This window comes from Panthera leo, chromosome B4 (genome assembly GCF_018350215.1).
Source record: "Panthera leo isolate Ple1 chromosome B4, P.leo_Ple1_pat1.1, whole genome shotgun sequence".
Classification (NCBI taxonomy): Eukaryota; Metazoa; Chordata; class Mammalia; order Carnivora; family Felidae; genus Panthera; species Panthera leo.
In genome coordinates, this window is record NC_056685.1 from 121,909,983 (window position 1) to 121,937,956 (window position 27,974).

The 27,974-nt window shown below is 36.2% G+C and overlaps 2 protein-coding genes across 12 annotated transcripts in view; one reads left to right on the top strand and one right to left on the bottom strand.

Moving 5' to 3' along the window:
* The window catches only part of NUP37 (nucleoporin 37), a 42,537-nt gene extending 20,189 nt beyond the window's left edge, over window positions 1-22,348 (bottom strand). Inside the window, exons 1-5 of one of the 3 annotated variants that reach the window (XM_042947543.1) lie at window positions 22,274-22,348; window positions 20,776-20,996; window positions 12,013-12,137; window positions 8,174-8,246; window positions 6,382-6,476 (exon numbers count right to left, since the gene is read on the bottom strand). In XM_042947543.1, coding sequence (XP_042803477.1) covers window positions 6,382-6,476; window positions 8,174-8,246; window positions 12,013-12,137; window positions 20,776-20,931 — 449 coding nt within the window. In that variant the 5' untranslated portion in view covers window positions 20,932-20,996; window positions 22,274-22,348. Of the gene's footprint in view, window positions 1-6,381; window positions 6,477-8,173; window positions 8,247-12,012; window positions 12,138-18,602; window positions 18,667-20,775; window positions 20,997-21,819; window positions 22,230-22,273 lie in introns of those variants that run through there. The other 2 variants (XM_042947544.1, XM_042947545.1) reach the window with 2 other exon arrangements.
* A 47-nt stretch (window positions 22,349-22,395) lies between these two features.
* LOC122224997 (PARP1 binding protein) overlaps window positions 22,396-27,974 on the top strand; it is a 118,834-nt gene continuing 113,255 nt past the window's right edge. For all 9 annotated transcript variants that reach the window (XM_042947534.1, XM_042947535.1, XM_042947537.1 and 6 more), the window contains exons 1-2: window positions 22,396-22,487; window positions 26,830-26,985. In XM_042947534.1, coding sequence (XP_042803468.1) covers window positions 22,410-22,487; window positions 26,830-26,985 — 234 coding nt within the window. In that variant the 5' untranslated portion in view covers window positions 22,396-22,409. The remainder of the gene's footprint in view (window positions 22,488-26,829; window positions 26,986-27,974) is intronic.

Here is a 27,974-nt window from a genome sequence, read left to right on the forward strand (position 1 = left end):
AACATGACAACTACTAATATCCCATGTTTTATAGACAAAGAATGGCACATTACATGCTTCTATTATTTTAGTCTTAAACTAAGAATCCCTTGGTTTCTAGAAGCCAATTTTCCTTCACCATAAATTTTATCTAATATTTAAAAAGATTGTTGGGGGGGGTGGAGGAGGAAAGAGATTTACTTCTGACATCCTTTGTAGTTACAGTGAGTACTGGGTCTTCTATTTCTTTTGTATCCCCCAAAGTACTAAATGTTGGCTATACTAAACGTGTTTAATAAATACTTGTTGATCTGACTTGTTCTTACAGAACGGTACTGTTTTTAATATACAAGAACATCTGTTATTTGGCACTGACTGGGAATGAGATGTTCTGTATTAGTGAGTTTTTAAAATAATAAGCTTAACCCATTAAATACTTAAAACACCATTTTTACCTTCCTTTGGAGGTATGGGATAATAAGGCTTTCTAAATGAATATGTACTTATTTACTTCTCAAATATAATAATAACTTTAACCTTCTTTTGATAACGCTGGGTCATAAGTCTGAACACGAGTAGTGACATTTTCCTGTGCATATGCATATACATACATATACGCATGTATGTGTGTGTATATATATATATGTGTAAATATTTACATATGGTGGACATGATGAGGGCCATAAAGGAGACGGTACCGAACATGAGGCTGAATGGCTAGCAATGCCATTGTTTACTTGGGAATTTCTTTTCTTAAACACATCTCCTGTCAGATGCTTTGTTTGGTGGTGGCAAGACGTGACAGGTACAGAGTTGTATTCATTCCTTCTCCTACTCACTCACTGAGTACTGCCACAAGGGCACTCAGATGCTATGATGACTGACTCTAAGGTAGTAAAGCAAAGCTGACCCTGAAAAATACCTTATTAGTGCAAAGGCCATAGCAATCTCCTCTAGAATAATTTTCCTTATCCTCTAGAAAAGTCTGTTTCTCTTTACTCTTCTTCCTCATCTGTAAACTGCACTAATGAAGTAGGAAGAAGGAACATGACATCTTTTCAAGAACTGGTATAAAATGTTTTAGCAAAGGTATCTTTCAAACATTATAAACTCTACATAAGCGGAAGATAACACTTCTGCAGACGTGACTCTAACCACAATTGTGTCAATTTTATTAAGCCCTACAGAATGCTTAATTTTGAACAGAACACACAGGTTATCTGAATACTTACTTTTTCAGTAATATAAAAAGACGAAAACTTAAAAACTGTTAAACTGGAAACAGCATAATGTAGTGAGCAAGACTGCCTGGGATTCCCCTCTGTAAAAGGGGGAAAACCTACCACATAAGGGTTTTGAGGATTAAATGAATTAATCCATCAAATGAGAATGAAATTTAGAAATCCCACTAAAGGCGGGAGCATTTCAAGATACAAGATGAAGTTTTTGCAATCTTTGTTAGTATTCCATCCCATGGAATAACAGTGATTTATTTTGATACTATCGATATAAAAACTGATTGATTTCCATGAATATTATCCTTCCTTAGTTTTTCAACTTGACATCCTATAATACGTCTGTGTTATTTTTACTTTGAAAACATTATTTCCCTCTTTCACTTTTTTCTATTAAGATGGACATGAGTTTTAGTCAAATAACCGTAGTTTCACTCAGACACACTGAGTTATGACACTGCAGAACTCCAGATGGCACTATTTACATTGTACTTGATACAAACCATATCCCTGGAATCCTGAAATTTGGCAGCCTTGTCTCTGCCTTATATTTTCCTATCATCTTGTTTTTCTGATATTCAACTTTATTCATTGTAAAGAGAGACAAAGACTACCTGAGTATATACACACCACACTTTTATTCTGTAACAATTAGTTTTCTTTTTTACAGAAATGTATAGTACAATTAAGGCACTAAAATAATTTTTTGTGAATAGATATTTTGATAGCTTATATTTTCTATGAGTTTCATTTATGACTGTATATGGGCATTATAAAATATTTATTTTAAAAAGGGGATATTGGGACTGATAAGAACTGCTGACTTAAATGAGAATTCAATTTTCTTATAAACCTACATAGATCACAGAATATAAAACTAGGTGAAATTTTAGATTACAATTTAATCTCTCATCTTCTATAATAACATTTCAGATTATGAGTAGCCCTGTGGTTCATTGTTTAAATTAATGAAGTTATATCACAGAATGTAGAGAAGTAAGAAAGAGCTGAAATAGTTTAGATACAAATATGTCTTCTCATGCCAGGTGAGTAAGAGTGCAGGTACTAGGGTCAGATTGCCTGATACTCCTGTTCCTCTACTTAACAGCTCTGTCCCTTTCCACAAATTACTTAGCCTCTCTTTATCTTATATCCCCATCATGTAAATGAGCATAAAAATAGTACTTATCTCAGAGTTGTTGTAAAAATTAATTAAATTTACATAGGTAAGTGGTGGTTAATATACAGTAAAGCACTCAATAAAATATTTAGTAATGTTTTTGCTTATTAATATTGTAATTCACTTATAGAAAACAAAATACCTTCGTCATTCTTGGAGAAGCCTGAAATGCCTTCCTCCGAAATGATTATTCACAGGTTTAAAAATAAGTCAATGATTACTGTTCACTGCCTTTCTACCTCCCTGTCAACCCCCAAAGGGGGACAAAAAAAAAGTCAGTGCTTACCAAGTACCTAGCTAGCATGGTGCCTGGCACATACTAGACATTTGATACTTGTCAACTGAATGGACTAGTCTATATATTAATTGAGTCTCAATACATTTGTTTGTCCTTTATACAAGTGACGATTTGTTAACAGATAGATTGACATGCTAGTACAAGTAAGAACTATCTTCATTTTGTCTGATTCAGAATTTGGCAATTTTCAATAAAATACATAAACTTTATGAATCTGTTCAGGGGATATACCATTTTGAAATGATGTCCCTAAGGCCATAAATCTAGCTAATTATAATACTGTGTCTCTCTTGGAAATGACAAAGTCAAACATCAGAAAATATGCATAGATCAAAATATTTATTTTAAAAATTATTTAAGTTGGCATGGAGTCAGAAAGAAATATTCATTCTACCCTTTATAGTACAAAATGTTATCTTCTAAGCATTTTCTAGTTTTAGCTAGATATTGCTGAAGACTTTTGCAACAATATTTGTAAGGGATATTGGTTTGCAGTTCTCTTATAATGCCTGTGGTATCAGGATAATATGGGCATCATAGAATAGTTATAAAATGTTCCCTTCTCTTCTATTATCTATAAGCATTTGAGACACTGGTGTTGATTCTTCATTAAATGTTTAACAGAATTCACCAGTAAAGCATCCTGTCCTAGGTTTTCTTTGTTGGGATGCTTTTAATTACTGATTCAATCTCTTTTTGTTTGTTATAGGTCTATTCAGATTTTCTCTCTTTTCTTGAGTTTTGCGAATTTTGTGTTTCTGGGAATTTACCAGAATTTTATCTAGGTTAATTTGTTGGTGTGTAACTGTTCATAGCATTCTCTTAAAATCCTTTTTATTTCTGTAAGGTTGGTAGTAATGTCCCACTTTTTCTGATTTTTCTAATTGGAGTATTCTCTTGGTCTAGACAAAGGTTTGTCAATTTTGCTAAATCTTTTCCAAGAACCAACTTACAATGTCTTTGATTCTCTGTGGTTTTCTATTCTCTGCTTATCTCTGCTATAATCTTTACTTTCTTCCTTCTGCTATCTTTGCGTTTCCTTTGTTCTTTTTCTAGTTCCTTTAAGATATAAACTTAGGTTAATGATTTGAGTTCTTTTTTTTTTTTTAATATTTCTTTATTTTTGAGAGAGAGACAGAATATGAGCAGGGGAGGGGCAGAGAGACAGGGGGACACAGAATCTGAAGTAGGCTCCAGGCTCTGAGCTGTCAGTACAGAGCTGGATGTGGGACTTGAACTTGTGAACCATGAGATCATGACCTGAGCCAAGATCAAGAGTCAGATGCTTAAACACCTGAGCCACCCAGGCACCCCTGAAATGTTTTTCTATTGTAGTGTTCTCAGAATTCCTTCTTTCCTTTGTTACTATGAAAGTGTAGGATACCTACTACTCTTCCTTACTTTAAACTTCTTGATTTATGCTGTTTCTTTTAAAAGTTTTAATCTATATTGCTAAGCTTTTGGACCAAGACATTTGACTTTAATAGCCAATTGGAATTATCCTTTACTTCTGATTGGTGAACTAAGCTGACGAATTCTAAATTTAGCTCCTTAGCTACTGCTAAAATGATGTTATCAACCCCCAATCTCAGTGGCTAAGAAAAATAAGCATACATTTCTTGCTCATGAATCTGTAGGAAGCTCTATTTGATAATGCCACATGGGTCCATATTTGTTCTATGTGTTTCTCATTCTGGGACCAGTAGCTATCTAGGCCACTCTCATCTTACAGAAGACAGAGGACAATAGGTCAAGACAAACCAGGTAAATCAGATAAAGTGTCTGTTTGTATCATACCAGCTAACATTTTGTTGGCCTAAACAAGCCACATAGCTAAGCCCAATGGAGTGGGAAAATCTCCTCCTTCCATGGGAGAGGGGAGGGAGAGTATTCATTTGCTGAACAATAACATCATCGATCGCAGTGTAGCAAAATAACGCAATTAGGTGCAACAAAGTTTTTTTTTTTAAAAGTTAAATTTATTTAAAGGACTTACTTTGAAGTTAAGTCTTTCTCCTTTTTAGAACAATAATGTTCTTACTTTCAGAAAATGATGGTAATAATAAAAGGCAGTAGACCTTTTAAAATTCTTACTACTTGACAAAATAAAAAGTTGGCTACCCTTTTTCAGTCCCCAAAATTTTAGGACCATTTTACTAGTCTACAAAAATCCCCAATTCTACAACAAGAAAAAAAGTAATAATAGACCACTGAATGTAATCCCAGGTCTTTGGCTATTGTTCACTATTCAGAGGCTGTTCCTTGGCTTGCAAAGACGCTCATTTTCTCCCTTCTCAGGTTTCATTATTCCAAATGCTTGTGATTAGGAAAGTCCATGTGTTACAGAACTAAAATGTCATTATTTATATCTAGTGATCTAGTCTAACTTTTACCTTAAAAATGGTCCCATTTACTCTTCAGCTCTCTATACAAACTTGGTTTTGTAACATGTGAGGCCCTAAAATCTTAATGGCATGTAAATCTTTCATGTCCTTGACATGAAAATTTTAACAGGCAGTACATAAAGAATAATGGCCTATGACTCTGTAACTTTAAAAGGATGAGCTGTTATGATTAAAATTTAACAAGTTCCTCGTGGCTTTACTTCCAATGTGAAAAGACACATATTTAATGGTTTTATATATATACAAGTGTTTATGAACACTAATGATTTTGTCATCGCCTCATCAAACATTAAAACTATGTAAAATAACAGAGCTGTGGGGTATTTTTCCTCACAGTACTGTTAAAGCAAATGAAGTGATTGGCACTCCTATAGAATTCCCTCATTTCACTCCTGACTACTCAGCTTATTTCCACCTCCTACTCTTCGTCTTATTCTTTACTTGTGATATTCTCCAGCTTTGGGCACTATTAAAAAATGTTATAGCTACCTCATCCATTCCAAACTTGGGGTGAGGTGGAAGAATATGATATTTAAACGCACTACATCTACAGGAAACCTTTATTTTTTATCTCAAAAAATTTTTTTTTAATGTTTATTTTTGAGAGAGAGAAAGAGAGAGAAAGAGAGAGAGAGAGAGAGAGCGCACACAAGGAGGGGAGGGGCAGAGAGAGAGAGAGACACAGAATCTGAAGCAGCCTCCAGGATTTGAGCTGTCAGCAGAGTCTGACTCAGGGCTTGAACTCATGAACTGCGGGATCATGACCTGAGCTGAAGTCGGTTGCTTAACCGACTGAGCCACCCGGGCACCCCTACAGAAAACCTTTAATATAGAGACTTCCAAATTTGTCAGAATAGGAAATTTCCCATGAGTCTTAGTTTAGCAAATGAGATTTGCAATTCATTATTAAACAACTTTCAGACAGGATCTGTGAAATAACTTCACAGTATGGCAATTGCCTTTTAGTATCCTACTGATCTTACCCGATATTGGAGAATTTGACCCATTATATATTTAAATTTCATAAATGTACACATCTAAAATAAGAGGCAGAGAGGCACCTATGAGTCAGCAAGGGACGTTTCCATTAACTGGGATGAGAACTCAACTTACCAGTTGTGAAACTCATGTTTGTGTCATGCTTACAATTTAAACCAAGTATACTTCTTTTATAACATTTTATGGAGTATATATACAAATTAAATTTTCTCTAATTTTTCTAATGTAATTCTCATTAAAATAAGATGAAAATTGAAAAATGTGGCTTTAACATAAGCAACATACCTGCAGGTATGATCATCACTCACACTTGCAAGTTCTTGGCCCTCTTTGGGCTCAAACACCAAACCATTAATGAAATCTGAATGGCCCTCTAAAATCTGATAAAAGGAGAGAAGTTAATAAGTACACCGGAAAATAACCTACAATATTCCTACCTAATATTTTTACTTCACTGACTTAAAAGCTTTCACTGCATGCTTCCCTTTTCTATAAATATTTCTTAAGCAATTTGCTATTTTTAAAGCATGATTTATACACCCACTTTTCTGGAAGGTTTATCTTGGAAAGAAGCTGATCATTCAACACACAGCTATTAGCTTGATCTTTCTTTTCTAGTATGCATTTCTTACAAACACACACACACACACACACACACACACACACACACACACACATACTTTTTTTACTGTACCTGTCCTCATATCACCTCCTCTTATTACATAAAGCTTAAGCAAAAATTAAAGCTAGAAGAACTTTCTAGGGGTACTGAGATAGAGTCCCCCTCAACTTTTCAACTCACATCTACTGCTCTGCACACTCTTTATCTAATAAACACATATGGATTTCACCTTCTAAGGTTTTTATTCACTTCCTCAATGTGACTGCCATCACCGGGGACAGTTAGTATTAGAAGCCTATAATCACAACAACCCAAAAATCCAGTTTTGTTTTGTGGCAAGAACATTTAAGCTCAAAGCTCATTTTAAAAAAAAAATTTTTTTTAAATGTTTGTCTATTTTTTGAGAGAGAGAGAGAGAGAGAAATGGAGCATGAGCAGGGGAGGGCAAAGAGAGTGGGAGACACAGAATCTGAAGTAGTCTCTAGGCTCTGAGCTGTCTGCACAGAGCTTCATGTGGGGCTTGAACTCATGAGCCATGAGAAGATCATGACCTGAGCCATGCTTAACTGATGCTTAACTGACTGAGCCACCCAGGTGCCCCTAAGATCTACTCTTAGCAACTTACAAGTATGTTAACACATACTGTTCATTATACTCATTATGCTGTACATTAGATTCCCAGAACTTATTCATCTTTTTTTGTTTTGTTTTGTTTTTGTTTTTTGAGAACTTATTCATCTTATAACTGGAAGTTTATACCCTTTGACCAACATCTCCCCATTTCCCCCATCCCCCAGCAACCACCATTATACTCTGCTTCTATGAATTTGCCTTTTTAAAATTTCACGTATAATTGAGATCATACGGTATTTGTCTTTGTCTTATTTTACAGGGTTATTTATTATACTAATAGAAAACATATATATAGGGCTTACTATACACAAAGCATTGTTCGAAATGTTTTACATGAATTAGCTCAGTCAATGCTTATGGTCCTTGAGGCAGATACTATGATTATCCCCATTTTACAGATAAGAAACTGAGCACAAAGAAATTGGGAACTTGACCAGTCACACTGTTACTAAAGTGGTAGAACTGGGCTTCAAACCCTGGTAGTCTGGCTCCTGTGTCTGTGATCTGAAGCCCTTTTAATCCCACCTTGCCCTATGCTGTGCTAGCTGTTGGTTCCCTTCAAGTCTGACTCAACTCTATGTGTGTTCATGTCTATTACTCTACTACTGTACTGAAATGTGAATTTCTAATTTTCATTCATGTGCTGTGCCTATGTAATATTTTAATAAATGCTACCAGATTTATAACCTATAGTCCTTACTATAGCCTAAAACAGAGTCAAGTAAAGATGACATTAAATGTCATTTTAAATTGAGATAAATTCAATTAAAAAAGTAAAAGTAATACATGTTTTAAAATTGAGAGTTATACTTGTCAACATACCTTGTATTCATTTTTATCCTGAAGGTCTGAAGTAAACAACCTTATTTTCATATCAGCAGCTGAAGTACAAAATCTAGAAGTAAAAAAACAAGACCCAACACAAATCAGTAATTAGAGCTACAAGTAGAAGAAACAAGGACAAATCTCACATATATAATGTCAAGTGAACAAAGCAGGGCAAAAAAAAAAAAAAAAAAGGATATTATTATTCCATTTGTATGAAAGTTCTTAGGTAGGAAAAAATAGTTGATAAAATAGCTGATAAAACTACAAAAAAAAACCTCAAGAAGATAAATGATTGCCACAATAATCATGAGAATAATTACCTTTAAGGAGAAGGGAGGTTAAGTAGGAAGGGGGAGGGGGAGACCTTAGGTACTGGCAATGTTTTCTATTGCCTTCCATGGGTGGTCATTACATGGGTGTTTGTTTTACAATAATCATGTTAAACTGCACATGTACTTTTTTTTTTCTTTTGTACCTTTGGGCACATATGCTATATTTTGTAACATACAAATTAAAGATAAGAAAAAAATAAAAAAAACCCCAAAGCTTATAGTACCTAATTCTTTGAATTTGTCCCGTTATTGTTTTGGGTATTCACACTTTCCCACTCAGAGGAAACTCTAGAACAGACTTGCTACAACATTACTAATGTGAGGGTCTTCTAAAGTAGATTTCCCCATAGTGATGTCATAAGAAATCATTTAAAAATCTCTCACCAAAATATCATTTCTAAAATAGAAAAAGGCTATTTTAGAAGGTTTTTAAAATAAATATCTCAAGCAAAAGGGTTTATAAAGAAGGTATTAGTTAAGAATAAGGCCAAGTTCAGTAAAAACATCAAAGAATACAGGCCTTACAGGGACAAAGATTATTTACTTAAAAAAGAATTAATGAAAGAATCTCCTTAAGATTAAAAGAGGGGTGCCTGGGTGGCTTGGTCAGTTGAGCATCTGACTCCTGATTTCAGTTCAGGTCATGACCCCAGGGCTGTGGAAGTGAGCCTGGCAGCAGGCTCCATGCAGAGTATGGAGCCTGCTTGAGACTCTCATTCTCTCTCTTTCTCTCTCTCTCTCCCCCTCTCCCTCTGCCCCTCTCCTTGACTTGTGTGCATGCTCTCTAAAAAAACCCAATTTTTAAAAATTAATAAATAAAATTAAAAGATAAAACACACATACAAAACTTTATGGAAAATCTTGTGGTGTTCTACTTTTCTCCAAACTTTGCTGCTTAACTTTATACATGGTAAGTATATTTACATCATCCTTTAATAAACCATAAAGACTCAGAGAACAGAGGTAAGGTGAAGAGTTACTCTCCAGCAAATGTGAAAGAAAAGCAGTGGGGATGAACAGAGAGAGAGAGGCGGAGAGAGAGAAAGAACTGACGGTAACTAAATGCTAAAGATAAAACACTAGGAATGGGTTCTTTCTAACTATAAGTTAACGATGGTAAGACAGACAGAAAGTTATATACCTCAGTCATCTTGATAGACCACTCTTCAGTCATGAAAAAAATAGTATCTACTTTGGATTATAAATATAAAAAAGTAAAGTAAGAAATATAAAAAATACAGTTTAATCACAACTGTGTAAAACTATTTATGAAAAAAATAGAGTACTGGGTGTGTAGATGGCCTTTAAAAATGTTTCTGTATATTCCAAATTTGATACAGTAAATGTGTATTATTTTTAAAATAAAAATAAATAATTTATTTAAAAACAAAATTGTGCTGCCAGCTTGCTCTAAAAATACTGTCTTTAAAATTAATGGCTGGTTAATGTGCCAAGTTTATTATACATATTTGTAGAGTTCTCCCCAAAATTTGAGGCTGCTTATCAAAAAGCAACGACAAAAAAGATGAAACAGTATAGCATATCCATTAAAAGGAGGACAGGAAAACAGGCACCAAGCAGAACCATGGGAAGAACAGTTTCTACAGCTTTAAAAACCTGCTAGCGAATGCAAAGAGACTGCCTGACTCTTGTTTAGCTTCAGATTCTGTGAACACTTCCTTTTAATATAAAAGGAAATGAACAGCAAACTGGCTGCTGACAATGACTTATGTATGTTAACAAGCACTGTCGTGTGGATTATTTAAAATTCAGTTAGCTAAAACCTGTAAGCTTCTAGAAGAAAACAGCACATCTTCACAATCTTTGTTGCAGGCAACCATTCTGTAGTTAGGAAATAGAATGCATATGAAAAAGTGCTCAACATCATGAGTCATCAGGGAAATGTCATTGTGGTACTAACCAAATTAAAGACTGACAACAATTAAACGTTTTAGAGTTGGTAGAGGAAGTGGAACATCTTTAGATTATTGGTGGGCACATAAAATGGTAGAAGCACTATGGAGACTGGTACTTTTTAAAAAATGTTAACATACATCTATCCTCTGATTCTACTCTGATTCTCTTAAGAGTAGGAGCAATTCTACTCCTAAGAGAAATAAAACCATATATCTACTAAAAGCTGTATATAGGGACGCTCAAACAACTTTAGTCATAATAGCTAAAAACTGGATACTGCCCTAGTGTTTATTTACAGGAGAATGTTACAAACAAATAGTGGTATTTATACAATGTAATGGAATGCATTACAAAGTAACAAAATAAATGAAAAGAAAAAGAAAAGAACCACTGGTACTCTTAACACGGATAAATCTCAAAAACATCACACTAGACACAAAAAATACATTCTATATGATTCTATTTACATGAAGTTCTAGAATAGGCAACACTCATTTCTGAAAATTAGATCAATGGTTGCTTTGGCAGAGGATGGGGTACATGGATTGACTGGGAAGGAGCATAAAGAACCTTTTGAAGTGATGGAAATGCTATGTATTGCCAGCATATGGGTTATGCAAGTATATGCATGTCAACACTGATCAAATGGTACTCCCAGAAACTGAGAATTTCACTGTTTTCAAATTATCCCTTAATTAAAAAAAATTAGGTTAGCTCAGTAAGAGCTAACTTATGGCTGCTAAGCTGTTTACTAAAAGAAGACATATCTTTTAGATTTGACATCTGTGGAAGCAAGGTTAGTGTCTTGCAACAAGCACTAAATAACCTGACATATTATTATTGCCTTTGTGGAGAAGGCCTCAGCAGGTAGTGTCAAGATGTTTCTCAAAAAGCAATTGTTCTTTTCTAATGTTTTCATAAAAACTGAAGCTCAAGTATTAGAACTGCCGCTTTATATACTGTTAAACATGTACATGTGACATTGGCCTATGTGTGCAGCAGTAAGTTTGATTAATGACTCAACCACATTTACTTATTTCAACAGAGTTGTACTTTCAGTAAGTAGTGAACTCAGTGAAGAATCTATGAAGACCTCAAATGATTTAGGTGAAACTCAAGTAAAAATTTATGTAGTCAGGCCCAAACATATTCTCAAAGTACCACTACCATGTTGCATATTTAAATCACATATTCAGATAATAAGCCTAAATTACAAAATAATGGTCAATGTTAAAATTGCTAATGTCTAGGGGCGCCTGGGTGGCTCAGTCAGTCGAGTGTCTGACTTTGGCTCAGGTCATGATCTTGTGGTTTGTGGGTTTGAACTCCGCATGGGGCTCTGTGCTGACAGCTCAGAGCCTGGAGCCTGCTTTGGATTCTCTGTCTCTCTCTCTCTCTGCCCCTCCCCTGTTCATGCTCTGTCTCTGTCTCAAAAAGAAATAAAACATTAAAAAAAAAAAAAAAGCTAATATCCAAAAGTGGGGAAAAAGGAAATGGAGAAGAAATGTCCTTATGACCAAAGGCTTCAGATCACTTACAACAAAGGACATTAATAAATACTGCACTTAATAGTTTTAAACTTACTTGATTATTGGAGGCAATGAATCAAGTCTAGTTTCTGGGCTCCAAGCTATGCCATCAACCCTGACTCCATGCTGAAATGTTCGTAGCGTTTTATACTGAATTCCGTCCACGTCTGCTTCTTCTTCCTAAACATACATAGTAAATGTTTTAATAAGTTATGAGAACAAACACTATAACACCCCATTTCGTTATAATGAAGAATTTATCAGGAGGCCATATATATTCTTTTGTAAGTTCAAAAACAAATTAGATACTGAGATTTAAGTGATTTACTGAACAATGATGACAAAAATCGATAAAACTTTCTAAGCCTCAAAGAATAACTCTCTAGGGCTACTAAAAATAAACAGTGAACATGTTATACTTTATCTTACTTAGAAGACATTTTATTCCTGATAGTAAACATATTTCACACCAAATGCAATGAAAATTGAATCCTCTAAAAATCAAAATATTCTAGGTAAATGAGTTACCATACATAATCGAACTGACAATATTAAAAAAATACATACCGAACATAAAGTTTTGGTTATGTACAAGATAATGCCTCAGTCATTACAATGAATATCAATAATTTTCACATAGTATTATATATGGCACTATACATGTATAAGATGTTACAAATTGTTCATCTAATACTATTACAGTCTGAATAGTGAATATGTTGATACAATCTGGTTAGTCTTTTGGATTCTAGGTTAGATGTTTAATTAAAGTCAGCTTATTTACCCGCTCAGTACTAGTAAAATGATTTCTGTTTATCTTCATGGGAAGAGGAGGAAGAAAAAATGAATTTTGAAAAGCCAAGTCATCTAGGTCTGGCAATATGGACGTTCACCTGAAAAGCTTTCCCATTATAAAAATAATGCAAAAATCCAAGTCCAGGGAAGCAACTGAGCACTTAGGCATGCAGCTATCTTAAGTACTTCTGCCCACATCCAATAACTAACTGCTTGTTTGCGAGGCAAAAAGACAAAGCTTAGTGCCTGCACAAAGAAGGATGATTAAAGACTTCTGCATAGATCCAGGACTTCTAAAGGGGAAGTAGGAATAAAACCAAAAAACCGAAACTACTATGCAAAATGTCTACCATGGGTGAAGGCTAAGAAAGAGAAATGCCACTTACAAGAAAATCTCAACCATAAACTGGTCCTCACATGAGTTTGGGGCCTGAATTCACACTAACTATGTGCTTCAGAAAATAACATTTTAAAATGACCATATGTTGGTAGTGGCCCCAAGCACTTGGCAGACAAAAGCAAATTCTCTTTGGATGAACTACCTCTACCCAGGTCTCAAAAAGTTCCCACAGATATGGTTCAATCAAATATGATCTTACATGCATGCACTCATATACGTGGAAAAAAAATATCACAAACACAAATATGAGTAAGCAACAAGAGATTACCAAAAATGATTAGGCAGATTTTAAAAAGAACCAAACAAAAAATTTAGATGAAAATACCATAATGGAAAAAAAAAAAAATCAATGCTTAGAGCAGCTGGAAGACAGATTTGAAAAAAATTACTCAGAATGGAGCAAAGTGAAGACAACAAGAGAAAAGGGATTCAATGAAAAGGTCTACCACGTATCTAATTGGGGCTATAAAGGAGTGAATAGAGGGAATGAGGGAAGAGGCAATATTTGAAGAGATAATGACAAAGGATCCTCTCCATACTTGATGACAGGCACCAATATGCACATTTAGAAAGAAAAATACATCCCAGTTGGCTTAAATAAAAAATCTGCAGGCAGATACAACATAGTGAAGCTTCAGAATATACACACAAACTCTCATGATATAAATTTGTGTGTATATGTATATACACATTGAGGGAGAGAGTGGTGGGGAGGGAGAAGGCCAGGTGTGTGTGGGGGGGGGTAGGGGGAGGTGTCAGGAACAGCAGCCAGAAGAAAAGACAGGTTCCCTACACAAGAGATTTCCTATAAAAGGACAACCATGGACTTCTCAGCAGAAACAACAAATGCATGAAGATACTAGAATAAGAGCTCCAAAATGATGACTGAAAAACACTCTAGAACTAAACACTTCAAGAATGAAGCTGTACTAAAGATATTTTCAGAAAAACAAAAACCAAGACTTAGCATCAATAAACTCTCACTGAAAGATCTAAAGCAGATGGTGGCAACCAAGGTTGTGCAAAATCTGACCTCTGGCTTGTTTTTGTAAGGCCCAGGAGATGAAAACCATTTTTAGATTTTTAAGGAGTTGTAAATAACTATGAGTAATTTGCAACAGACACCTTAAGTGGCTGGAAAAATGTAAAATATTAGAAATTATTTAGTAGTAAATAACTTAGCAGTAAAAATTTAGTAGTAAAGTTTTTCTTATAGTAAAGAATGTGTTTTCAGGTGAAGAAAAATGATCCCAGAAGGAAGGCCTGAGATGTAAGAAAAAGCGAGTAAAAACTCAAAGGCAAGCAGGTGGGTTGATCTAAACAAATATTAGCCACATAAAACACTTAAATTCGTGTGTTAAAGTGAAAAGAAAAATGACAGAACTAAAACATGACAGTAATAGAAGTCTGGAGGGTGTGGTAATAGTTCAGAGTCAAAGATCCTTATTTTGTTCATGAAGAAGTTAAAGATATTAATTCTGACTTTGTCTAATTAAGTGTGTATGTTAAAGTGTCTTTGGTAACCATTAAAAGAAACAGCATGTACAACCTCCAAATTAACAGGGAAGAAAACAATGAAAGGAGGTAACAAAACACAAGCAGAAGACATGAGAATATGCGTATTGGCAAGGTTTTCAAGAGTAAAAAACAAAAAGTAACCCAAATAGCCAACAGAAGAATAGATTAATCATGGTATATTTGTGTATCATATAACAATGGAAATAAATGAACTTTGACATGGAGGAATCTAACAAATACAATGGTAAGAGCAACATACTGTAGAAGAACAGAATACAGAATAATTTCATTAAAACAAAGGTTAAAACATGAAATACAATATACTGATTTGTAACACCTACATATATGGTAATTCTATAAAGAAAAACAAAGAATCCCCAAGATAAAATTTCAGACTCTTGGGGGTGAGAAGGAAAGGCCGTAAGAGGAGAACACCCAGAGGGCTTTGAGGGAATTGCTAATGTTCCATTGCTTAAGCCAGGTTGTGGGTATACAGGAACATATTTTCTTCTTCTTCTTTTTTAAAATATTTGTTTATTTTGAGAAGGGGTGAGGGGCAGAGAGAGAGGGAGAGAGAATCCCATGCAGGCTTTGCACTGATAGCCCCTATGCGGGGCCCAGCCTCACCATGAGATCATGACCTGAGCTGAAATCAAGTGCTGGATGCTCAAGTGACTGAGTCATCCAGGTGCCCCTATTTTATTATTCTTTATACTTTTTATAGATAATACATATTTTAAAATACTTTTTATAGGCTTAAAATATTGTGATTTAAAAATAAGTAAATCCTTGTCTTGTTATTTAAATCAATACCCTAACTGGTCTAGAGACTCCAGCAAAATTTTTCATGACAAATTTGCCCAAGGAATCCTCTGTATTAAGTGGCTGTAGTTACCTTTTGTAAATTATCCTTTATAATTCTTTTATAATTTTATAAAATTCTAACATCATCAAGGAAAAAAAAAATCCAGAGCAGGTGAAACTTGTTATTTAATGAATACATATGTCTACATAGATAGGAATATTACCTAAAGGCCTATTCTAAGAACTCCATTCATCCTGAATCTAAATGCAAAGTCTCAGGGACACCTGGGTGGCTCAGTCAGTTAAGCATCCGACTTCGGCCCAGGTCATGATCTCACAGTCCATGAGTTCAAGCCCTGCATCAGGCTCTGTGCTGACAGCTCAGAGCCTGGAGCCTGCTTCAGATTCTGTGTCTCCCTCTCTCTGACCCTCCCCCATTCATGCTCTGTCTCTCTCTGTCTCAAAAATAAATAAACATTAAAAAAAAAATAAATGCAAAGTTTTAGAGTGTGTACTTAAAGTGAATCCTATTGGATGTGTAGATTTTTTCCAGGATAGCCTTTGGGATCCTTAGCAAAGCCATTTCACAGATACATTACACAGGGTTTTCTCTAAATAATTCAGATGCCCCTTGAAAATAACTTTAAATTTCAGATGAACTTAGAGTTAACAACAAAAAGTTTTTCCATAAATGAAAAAAAGGAGATAGAAATGTACTTATCAAGGAAAGAAAAACACTGTCAACTTTTATTACTTCATAATCTGTGTGTATAATAACTGTATAGCTAACAGCCAGATATGCCAAGGCAGCAACCACTAAGCAATTTTAAAATAAGGTTAAGAGCCTAATCATAGCTGACTTCATAGTTTGGGTTACATCTATTTTTCCACACTGGACAAATCAATCTTCTAAAAATGAAGTTTCACCATCAAAACACACTTTACTTTGCGACTGTAACAACAGTGTTGACAATTGGGTTCTATAATTTGTTACCCATAGCATATATGGAGTTATTGGGTGGCCGGTGGAGATAAAGAAACCCAGGGACTGTATACCCTGAGCTTTATGTATTACCAGTGAAACCTTTTTTCCTGGCAGCAATGTCTGCCATGGAGCCAACTAAAAGGCTAGGGTGTGTGTGTGGTATAGGCAGAGACGAATGTTATTTTAGGTTTAGTGTGGGGTGTAGGCAGTATTGTATAGGAAGGAAATTAAGACACTTTGGAAAACTTGCTACAGTACAAATCATTATATAAGGCTCTGGCGTATTTGAGGTTGGGACAAAGCCAGGTTGATTGAAAGGGCTATTCTAAGGGTTTGAAATTGGTAGGCCTTCCCACCACACCCATTTAAGGCCAAACACAGAATTTTAGTCAGATGAGACTGTAAAAGTTTACCTAGTCCACTTCTTTCATCTCACACTTGAATTTATAGAACATCTGAAGAGAGTTTGCACAACCCTTCTCTGCACATTCGGTGACAGGAAATTAGCTACTTCTTGGGGGAGCTTATTCAACTCAGGGTAGTTCTGATTAGAAGAGTTCTCTTTAACGTTAAACCTAACTCTGTTCCCATGTAAATTCTATTCAGTGCTCCTGCCTTCTGGAACCATATGGATTAAGTCTACTTCAGTGATGGCAAGTGTCTGGCCACAGCTGATCTCTCCTTAGGTGAATGCACTCAAAGAGCAGATTCAGCATCGGTCTTAAAGCGCTATTAAGCCACAACTCAACTCAGAATTGACAAGTTACACAAAATACATCTACCATTCTGAGTCTAATCCCTCTTTCACATGATGGTTTCAAACATTTTAATAGCATTCTGAAATCTGTCTTCGAATACATCATCTGCTTTGCATCATAATATACACTGCTGAGAACTGAAGTAAACATTAAACAACCTGTGAATTTATACAGGAGAATATAGAGCTATACTGTCCAGCATGGTAGCCACCAGTCACATGGGGTGATTAAGCACCTGAAATACAGCTAGTTCAAAACCGTGTATATTTTATAAAGTGCAAAATCCACACCAATACAAAATATCTCATAAATTAAAAATTTTTTTTTTTAATGTTTACTTTTGAGAGAGAGAGGCAGAGCGTGAGCCAGGGAGGGCAGAGAGAGAGGGAGACACAGAGTGTGAAGCAGGCTCCAGGTTCTGAGCTGTCAGCACAGAGCCTGATGAAGGGCTTGAACTCACAAACTGCGAGATCATGCCCTGAGCTGAAACCAGATGCTTAGCTGACTGAGCCACCCAGGAGCCCCTCATTAATTTCTCATATTGGTCACACATGAAATATTTTGGATACAATGGGTTAAAAAAAAACATTAAAATTAATTTCACCTGGTTTTTACTTTTAATGTGTTTGCTATAACACTTAAATTTATATACCTGTGGCTCACATTGTATTTCTACAGGACAGCATTGAATTTGGCAGTTAATCATTGCACTGACTCATGGTGAACATCCAGGTGACTAAAAACTATAAGTCACAATTGTCTCTTCTAGCTTTAGCAGTCTATCATTTCAAGACTTTATTAATTTTTAGCTTGTTCAACTTGGTCCATTAATCCGATCTATTAAAGAATAGCTCAATTCTAAGTACAGTGTCTGGCAAACAACAGGTGCTTAATAAATACTTGTTAAATGCAGTTTATCATCAAAGCATTAGGTATCCTTGTCAGCTTCATGTTCTATATAAATTCAATGAGCTTGTTTAAATCAAATGTTCTCATTCAAATCCCAGTAAGGGTCCCGATGCATTACTGGTGACCCTTTGAATAGACTAGAAACTTTCATGTTTCCTCCACCCTTTGCACATAGGAGTTTTTAGAGCAGTTTTCTTACTGCATTGTTTTATGTTTAAACATCTTGAGGTCAGAGTCCTTGCTTTTTTAACATGTGTTACCAGTTCCCAGCACCTGATTTGCACTTAATACTTGACAAATACATGACATCAATTAACAGTACCATCATTCAGCTCAAATTTCCATATTCAAAAGAACACCATAAGATTCTGAAAAATGCTTTGTTGAAATTTAAACCTAGTGCACTGTTTCCTAAGAGTCTTAGAATGAGGATTGCCTTTCCAACAGGAAAGTGGAAAGCTTTCAATTCAATTTACCTTTACTTCATGTTGTCTCAGACAAGAGGGAGGCAGAAATTGGATGCTATGAAACTTGAAGATTCTAACATGAGAAAACACAATGTTTAATAGTGTTTAATTAGATAAAAAAAACTTTAAAGGGAAGCAATAATTTATTCTGAATCCTCAAACACAGATTATTGGGATTCAATTCTCTTGCAGAACTATTTGAAATATGGCTGCAACCTGTCTGAACAGCACAGAGGGAAAAGAACAGGGGTTTAGAACAAAGGTCTAGATCTTGTTTTTTTATTTACCAGTCATTTACAAATCCCTGAATTTCTTTGAAGTAAAATGGAAACTCTATGAGGTCAGGGACAGTTGTTTAATTATATCTCCGATACTTGGCACAGAATATTTGTGTTCGTTACTTGCCAAATTAATAAAATCCAATTCTTTCTTTAGGTAACTTGGCTGTAAGACCTAGATTGCCAATCTGACAGGTCTGAAGATGAACAAGGACAATGTGCAAGACATGACAGAGCAATACAAATGTTTTTGTTAGTTCTCTTCTCGTTTTGTCTTTTGCTTTCATTTTCTCTCTGCCACTCATTACCTCTGCCTTTCTTCTTAATTTTTTTCTCCCTTCTTGACTTTCTCATTTCCTAGCTGGACATAAACAAGAGATTAAGGTATACTTTTTCAGTATTTTTTTTAAACACAATTCTATGTTTACAGCTATTAATTTTAAAAGTAATGAAGTAAAAGTTTCACCTGTAAGGAGCTGCTCTATTCTTTCGTAGGTTAGTAGCCTACACTGGAAAGATGGTTTTTCCCTCAATCTTTTTCAAGAGTGTGTTATTTCTCTTAATAATGTGGACTTTTTTTGATCCTAACCAAGTAGTCCAGCTAGTCAGACCGAGGGTCACTTAGTGTGAAAGCGAGCACTTCCTATCCCAACCTTAAGAGACAACATGGGACAACGTAAGACCTCCTGTATTCTACTCAGACACCAAAAAACTGAAGCCTTTAATTCATACTTTCTCCTTAGGATAAATACTCATGCAGTCTAACTTTGTATAACTTTATATATTTATTGCATTGCAAAATGCTAAATTGCATTTATGATGCCAAAACATTGTAAGATACTGAACTGCTTCCCAAGTAAAAGAGAAAATAATGTTTATAAACAGTATGGGAGTGGTAAAGTTACTTTAAATCTTTGAAAACTGATCACTGCCAAATTACCTCATTGATTAATCTTAACTTGAGAAATACTGTTCTATGAATAATATTCCGGTAAGTTAAGGATTAGCCAAGATTTCTGAGAGTTGAACTCTCATTGTTTAGACTCTTCCACATGTGGAACTATTTCCTGTGAGAAAACATGGTGTGTGCTCATCAGAAACAATCTTGCTTTGGTGATTAAATATGGGCCTGTGCTAGGGGGCAATGCTGACCAAATCAATGACAGTTAAAACATATGTGTGTATATGTGTGTGTGCATTAAATGTCCCAGATGCCTTCCAGGAACTTCTCATGTACTAACTCACTACATTCTCATAACACCCCATTAAGTATTATTTTCATCATTTTTATAGAACAGAGGTTAAGTACCTGCTCAAGGTCATATAGCTATTAAGAGGTAAAGCCAGGTAGGAGTAAAAATCTAAGCATTTTGGTGCCAGAGCTCATTGTCTTAATGACTGTGCTAAATTGTCTGTTCAATTAATATGGTCTCATACTTTGTACACTCTGGATGTATGCTTTAGATGTATGAGAAGCAAGAGAGCATATGAATAGAAAAGCTGAATATCCTGACAGCTGGAAAATCTCCTGGAGTACGATTTTTAAGACTTGTTTCCTAAGTCAAAGTGGAATGTAGAAAAACTAGATTAATTACTTAGAATTCATTTGTTTCCCTGTACATACCAAATGTTCAGTTAATCACAACCTTCAATTACTAGGATATTGCATTTCTAAACATGAGGCAAAAGAGAAGCCTTACAGTCTTTTTTTTCACTACTTATTTAATGTTTCCACAAGTCTCAGGCATATATTACTGGAATATCTTCCTCTGTAGTTCTTCATATCATTTTTTTTTCTTACATTCAAACTCAATATGCTTTCCAAATTTAGCCAAAGTTTACCAAAAAAATTTTTTTAAGCTCTGAAATAGCTGCACTGTCATTCACTGAGTTTGTACACTAACCTGAAATGTACACGTGCCAATGACCACATAATTACTGCCACCATATGCAATTAGGTTTCCTGAATCCCCACTCTCAAAGGGATTAAATTCTACCACATGCACATAATCTTCACAATCCACAGTGTAGGCAGCATTTCTTGTGGCATCTTGCTTCATCTTGTATGTCAATACTTGAACAGTTGTAAAAATAAAATAGCCTTCTACTGGACAAGGTCACGAAACTGTGGATGATAGCACAGACACGGTTAAGACAGAAACCATCAAAGTGTTAGTCACTTTCAGCAAATAAAATAAGGACATGGTGTTTCAGACGCCAGAGACAGCTAAACAATTTCAAGTACTTCTTTAAATACTTTATGAGTGATACCTGCAGAATATATCATAATATCCTGTTCAGATGACCTAAAAGATATAGTAAGTACTTGAAGATGTAACCACTGTAGTAAATATATTCATAAAAATTAATGATACTTAACATTTACGAAGCACCACTTGTAAGTTCCATGTTGAGGATTTAACTGACATCAGGACACCTATATTTGCAAACTTAAGAGGAAGGTACTACTTACAGTTCCCATTTTACAGAGAAAGAAATGGAGACTTTAATAGGTTAGCTGCCAAGCTCCTAAGACGAGACAGCATTTAAAATACTTTACTATGTGTTGGACACCAGTGCTAGAGAAGTAAAACACAGCCCTCCACCTTGAAGATTACAATATCCGGTAATGGTCATGATTCAGTGTGAAAAGAGCAATAAAATAAGCAGATCCAAAATAGAGGATCTGGAGGAAGGAGTGCCGAAATGTGTGACATAAAGATAATATTCATAAAACTAGGCACAAAATTTCAACCAGCCTGTCATGGCCTGGTGTGCACTGTGGAAGCAGCATTCCCAGACGAAGCAGCATTCCCAGAGATTTAGGGATCTAAAGAGGTCTTTTTTTCTCTTAACTGGATGCAGGAGTTGTCCTGAGAACAGTTAGGCTCAGTAACAAACACATCAAGAACCTGATAAGTATTTATTGAGAATCAGAGGAATCCCACCTCAGGGAGCCTATAAAATAGTAACCATAGGAGAGGGGATCCGGACTGAGCAATAGTTAAAGGTGACCAGCAGGTGGATGCCCTCAGAGGCAGCGCCGTTTCACAAGTGGAAAATATTCGAGGTCAGGAAACTTGGTTCCCTATTCCTCGTTAAACTAGTGCCCAATCTCACTACATTCTCAGGGTTTTACTGTACAAGGCGGGCTGGACTTGTCCTCTAAAACTGGAGGGGAAAAGACGGAAGGAACAACTGAAGTCCTCTCAAAGAACCCCAACACCTCTCCCCAGGCAGGCAAGTCCCGCGAGACCCCGCTACCACCTCCCGAAGCCCCAGGTCAGAAGGAAGAGAGGTGGAACACGGTTGGGGAGAGAAGGAACTCGCACGAAAAGGATGCGAGCGCGGGCGGCCAGGAGCAGAGCGGCGCGGCCCCCTGGGTTCCCGTGTGATACGCACCAGGGGCGTCGGGAAGTGGTCAGAAGGAATCTGGTCTCCGCTGGGGGCTGCTGCGGCGCGCTCGGAGTTAGTTTCCGGGTCAGAGGGCGGAAGCAGCGATTGGCTCCCGAGCCTTCCCGCGAGATTTAAAATTAAAATGGACAACTTGGAGACTGCAGCTCGGCCGGAGTTTGCTTCTGTTGGGTCTGCACCTAGCGGGTCTACTTTGAGCCAGGTGAGTCTCTTGTCTTCCTTACCCTGCTGTCGTACTTTAATTTTTGACTCAGGCTGCGGCTGGGGAGGGGTTTTCGGTGACAGCTAAGTAACCGTCTAGGGTATTATTTTTTCAGTGGCTTTGCTCTCGAGCCTGGTTGGGTCCCGGGGTGTTGAACAGAGTTCACGGTACCTAGTGATGAATAGAGCTAAAAGGTCCTGAGGGATCATTTGCAGACTGGAAGACTGAGCCCCGTAGAGGCCTATTTAGGTTCATTAGGTTGGCAGGAAACCAGGTCCTAGTCCCAAAACGTGCGCAGGCTCCAATTCTGAGACTTCGCCCTCTCCCTGTTACATTCTTCTAAGGAATATTTAGGATCAGCATTCTGACGATAATAGCACCAACGACTGCCATTTTTTTTTTTTTTTTTCAATTGGGCACCTAATAAGTGTGCAGGCACTAGGTTGGTTATTTACTTGTGTCTCATAGTTTTATGAGGTAGGAGATCTCTTAACTGGTTTTACATTTAAGGAAATTAATATTCATCAGAGATTTTAAATACTGAAGGCCATACATCTCTTAAATTGGGGAACCTGATGTGGGCCCTGGAATGTCTGACTCAAAAATTCTTTTACCATCTCACACTGTCTCTACAGTGATAATTTCCTGTCTCATAATTTTTGCTACAGTGCAGTTTGGAATCCAGTTTTTTTTTTTAAATTTTTTTTTAACTTTTATTTATTTTTGAGACAGAGACACAGCATGAACGGGGGAGGGGCAGAGAGAGAGGGAGACACAGAATCGGAAGCAAGCTCCAGGCTCTGAGCCATCAGCCCAGAGCCCCACGCGGGGCTCGAACTCGCGGATCGCGAGATCGTGACCTGAGCTGAAGTCGGACGCTTAACCGACTGAGCCACCCAGGCGCCCCTGGAATCCAGTTTTTTAAAACAAGTATTTATTATCGATGCCACCTTCTACTGTTTTTGTATAGTGCAGCCTAACATTCAGAGTGGTTGCATATTCATTGTCTCATTGACTTCTCATAACTGGCTGGAAGGTATTATTCCTGTTTTCTATGTGATGATACTTTTACCTAGGCAGTCAGTTTTACAACTGACTTTTGCAGACAGCTAGCTGCTGACAAGCTGAGACTACACCAGTGTTGGCAAACTAGGGCACTACTTGCTTTTGTTTTTTTGTAGTCAGTTCCTGAGCTAAGAATAGATTTTACATGTTTGAATAGTTGAAACAAAAACAAGAGAATAATATTTTGTGAAACTTAATTTTAATTTCCATAAAGTTTTGTTGAAGCACAGCTATGCTCATTTGTTTATGTATTGTCTGTGGGTATTTTCGTACAGCAAGATCAAGTAGAATAGTTGTGACATGTAGACCATATGCTTTGCACTCCTTAAATATTTACTATTTTGGTCCTTTCCAAAAAGTGTTCTGACCCCTGGATGAGACTGTTGGCTTTTATATGTGCCAGACACTGCTAAAAGCTAAACTTGTATTTATGTCATTTACTTTTCACAAAATCCTGTGAGATAGGAACTATTATTTTCATTTTCAGTACAAGGAGGCTGAGGCAGGGGCGGTAACATAACTTGGCATAGATCTCATAGCTATTAAGTTAATTCTTGACTAGTTTTCATTCTTAGCAATCTGAACTCATATTACTTTGAAATAATACCCTAAATTATTTAGTGCTAAAGATTTGTCGGGTAAACTGATCATATAACTGAAAATTTACTTTTTCACTTTCTTTTTTTTTTTTTTAAGAAGTAAGGGTGATGGGCACCTGGGTGACTCAGTTGAGCATCTGACTTCAGCTCAGGTCATGATCTCGTGGTTTGTGAGTTTGAGCCCTGCATTGGGCTCTCTGCCAGCAGGGCAGAATCTGCTTTGGATCCTCTGTCCCCTCTCTTTCTGCCCCTCTCTGGCATGTGTGCTCGCTCTTTCTCCCTCTCTCTCAAATAAGGCTTTAAAAAAAAAGAAATGAAGGTGATATTTTGAAGAGAAATATAACTTTTAGCAACTTACTAGTATTTGTATAGATGTAGATATTGTAAAGTTTTTTATTTGTATCTTTAAATTACATCACTGATGCAACTATGAATTATTGCTTTGTAAATGTTATGTACCCATTTTCTTGATCATATAAACCCAAAATACCTAGTAAATATCTGGAATTCTATTTATGCCACATAAAGAAAGAAAAAGATAACAGGAAGCTAATAAATGGGATATGTACAGTAGAATATACCCAAAATAAGATAATGTCATATGAATATGTTAGAAATGAGCATACTTAAGAGGAGGTAGGAAAAAACAACTTTTAGCGGGCATAACTGTAAACTCAGAGAAAGGAATTACTTCCTTGTTTACACTTGGGCTTATAAGACATTGGAACTACATCCAGTTATTTTGAAAGACTTTTGTCTGTCAAGAGAAGTTATGTAATACAGTGATTTAAGAGCACAGCTTATGGAGTTAAGCATCTTGGGTTTAAGTCTGTTTTGCCATTTGCTAGCTGAGTGACATGGGGCATCACATTCTTCAAAGGTAAAATGAAGATAATAATAGACCTTCCTCATAGGATTCTTGCAAAGATTGAATAAGGTAATAAATATTAAGCTTTTGAAAAGTTTCTGGCACCAAGAAACTGCTGAATATTAGATATTGTATTGGTTATCTATTGCTGTGTAACAAACCATCCAAAACTTAGTGGATTTAAAACAGCAACCACTTTATTTGCTTATGATACTGTGGACCAGCAATGGCTGGACTCAGCTAAGTGGTTCTGCTAGTCTTGCCTGGGATCACTAATGTGGCTGCAGTTTCTCTGGCAGGTTGATGGGGGCTGGAAAGTCTAATATAGCCTCACGTGTCTTTGAGTTGGTGTTGGTTGTCAACTGGAGTGCATTGGTTCTCTTTTCTATGGCCTCTTGAGAGGTGAGCTTGGACTTTTTCATATGGCAGTCTAGGGTAAGAAAGAGAGTAAGAACTAAAGCTGCAAAGCCTTGTATCAGGAGGCCCCTAAGACCACCTATAGGTTGGATGTCTGCTAAGGCTCAGAGGACTTAGCATCTAGTTGTGCCCATACCTCTAATTTATTACAGCAACAAGATGCTAAACAAAATCAACAAAGAACGAAGCTACATGGGGAGGCAGTGCATGAAGCAAAGTCCTGGGGTGATCAGGCATAAGCTTACAGAAGTCTGTTCTTAGTGGAGTCACATAGGACATGCTTAAGTCCTCCAGCAAAAAGTCTTGACAACCCATATTAAATAGTGTCTATCAGGAAAACTCTTTAGAGATGCAGTGCCCAGGGTACTGAGGTAGGTATCCTCTGTCTGTGTTCTAAAATTCCAGACTCAGAAAGAAAGCATTGTGTTCAGCATAAACTATATTATTTGTATAAACAGTTTAGCCACAGTGAGCCACTCTTACTGGGAACCCTCCTGAATTCTGAGTTCCCAGGTGCAGCCAAGGGCCAACCTTGTAGGCAGGACTTTCAAAAGATAGATATCAGGCATGCTGTAGTAACCCTTTTCTTTTTTTTTTATTAAAAAAAATTTATTTTTAGCGTTTATTTTTTTGAGACAGAGCATGAATGGGGGAGGGTCAGAGAGAGAGGGAGACACAGAATCTGAAACAGGATCCAGGCTCCGAGCTGTCAGCACAGAGCCTGACGCGGGGCTCGAACTCACAGACCATGAGATCGTGACCTGAGCCGAAGTTGGACGCTTAACCAACTAAGCCACCCAGGTGCCCCTGTAGTAGTAACTCTTTTCAACATAGGCCTTTTGCGAGCCAGGCTTGGAACTCCCATGACGTCATTCTTGCCATATTCACTTGGTAAATCAAGTCACTAGACTGACCCATATTTAAAAGGGTAAAAAAGTAGACCAGTTATTTTGGGATAATGTAGGGATGGGAGGAAATTGGTCTTTTTCTTTTTTCTTTTTCTTTTTTTTTTTTAATTTACCACACATATTACCATCTATCTCAAAACAAATATAACAAATATTTTGAAACTCCTTTAATTAGCTATGTCTGTGTCTATAATTACTAAGTTTGTAGAATTTATATATCTGTTTTATATGAATTTTCAGACTGAAGGTTGGATTTTGTTATTTCAAAAGATTTGGCTTAAGAAAACTAAAGGAGAGGAAAATATGATTGTGCAGAAGTTTTGTTGTTCTGTTTTCCTAAATTTAATTAAAAGCAATCTTAGTAAATATGAAATGACCTTTCATTCACTACTTATTTTTCCCTAACTCTGCTTTCTTACACATGTTAAATATTAGTTTCCAATTAAAATAAAGCTTTTTAACATTGCATTTTGTTCTACTTTCAGAGAATGGCTGTGGTTAATCAAAAGTCTATCTTGGATATGATTAAAGAGTTCAGAAGGAATTGGCACATTCTTTGTGACTCTGAGAGAACTACTGTATGTGGTGCAGACTCCATGCTCTTGGCATTGCAGCTTTCCATGGCAGACAACAACAAACAGGTTAGTAGACTATATTTGGGTTTACTTATTTTTTTAAAGTGAATTTTGGTAGCTGCTCATTTTAATTATATCAATTTCTTTGCAGTATATGTCCTCCTATGATAATATCAATATAGTATTTTCAAAAATGCCTCTCTATATCTACGTCAAAATATTACAATTGGATTTGAAATGATTTGCTTCAAAATTAAGGCCTTCATGTGTATAATTTAACATAGGACATGCATATTCAATGTTTAATTTGAAATCTTGAGATAAATATGCAACTAGTATTATGGTTAAAAATGTTTTTATTTATGACTTCTTTAAAAAGTTCTAGAAGGCATACATAAATTATGTTTATTTTAATATAATTGAAGTATTTTATGACTAATTTCAGACTCAGTGCTATAGATTGATTATTCTAAGCCATGTTATGAATCAGAATCACTTGGGAAGGTTTTTAAACAAATCTTGGAATTTCCAGTCTTGGAAATTCTGATTCTTGTAATCTGCACTGAGACTCTGGAAATTGTCTTTTTAAAATCTTTTCTTAATCTGATTCTTATGTAGTTGGCTTGGACCAAACTAGTGCCCCATAAAGAGTGTTGACGTTTAGAGGCTTTGACTTTATCTGGCAGGGTGGGCAGGGAGGGTCTCTGATGCAACTTTCCACCTTTCTTATGCTTAGCTTTGTCTCCTAAAACTTGTGCTCAGCGTTCATAAAAACCAGCTTCTTTAGTGTCAGGGAATGGTAGTTACCAGGGAAATATAGGCTCCATCATTTGCTTACCCATCTGTATTGGCACTTTCTCATTGTTTTTGAGCTTTTGGGTTTTTATTTTCATTTTTTTTAAATTAAATTTTAGTTAATGTACAGTCCAATATTTGTTTTAGGAGTAGAATTCAGTGATTCATCCCTTACATACAACACCCAGTGCTCATCACAACAAGTGCCCTCCTTAATACCTCTCACCCATCTAGCCCATCTCCCACCCACCTCCCTCCAT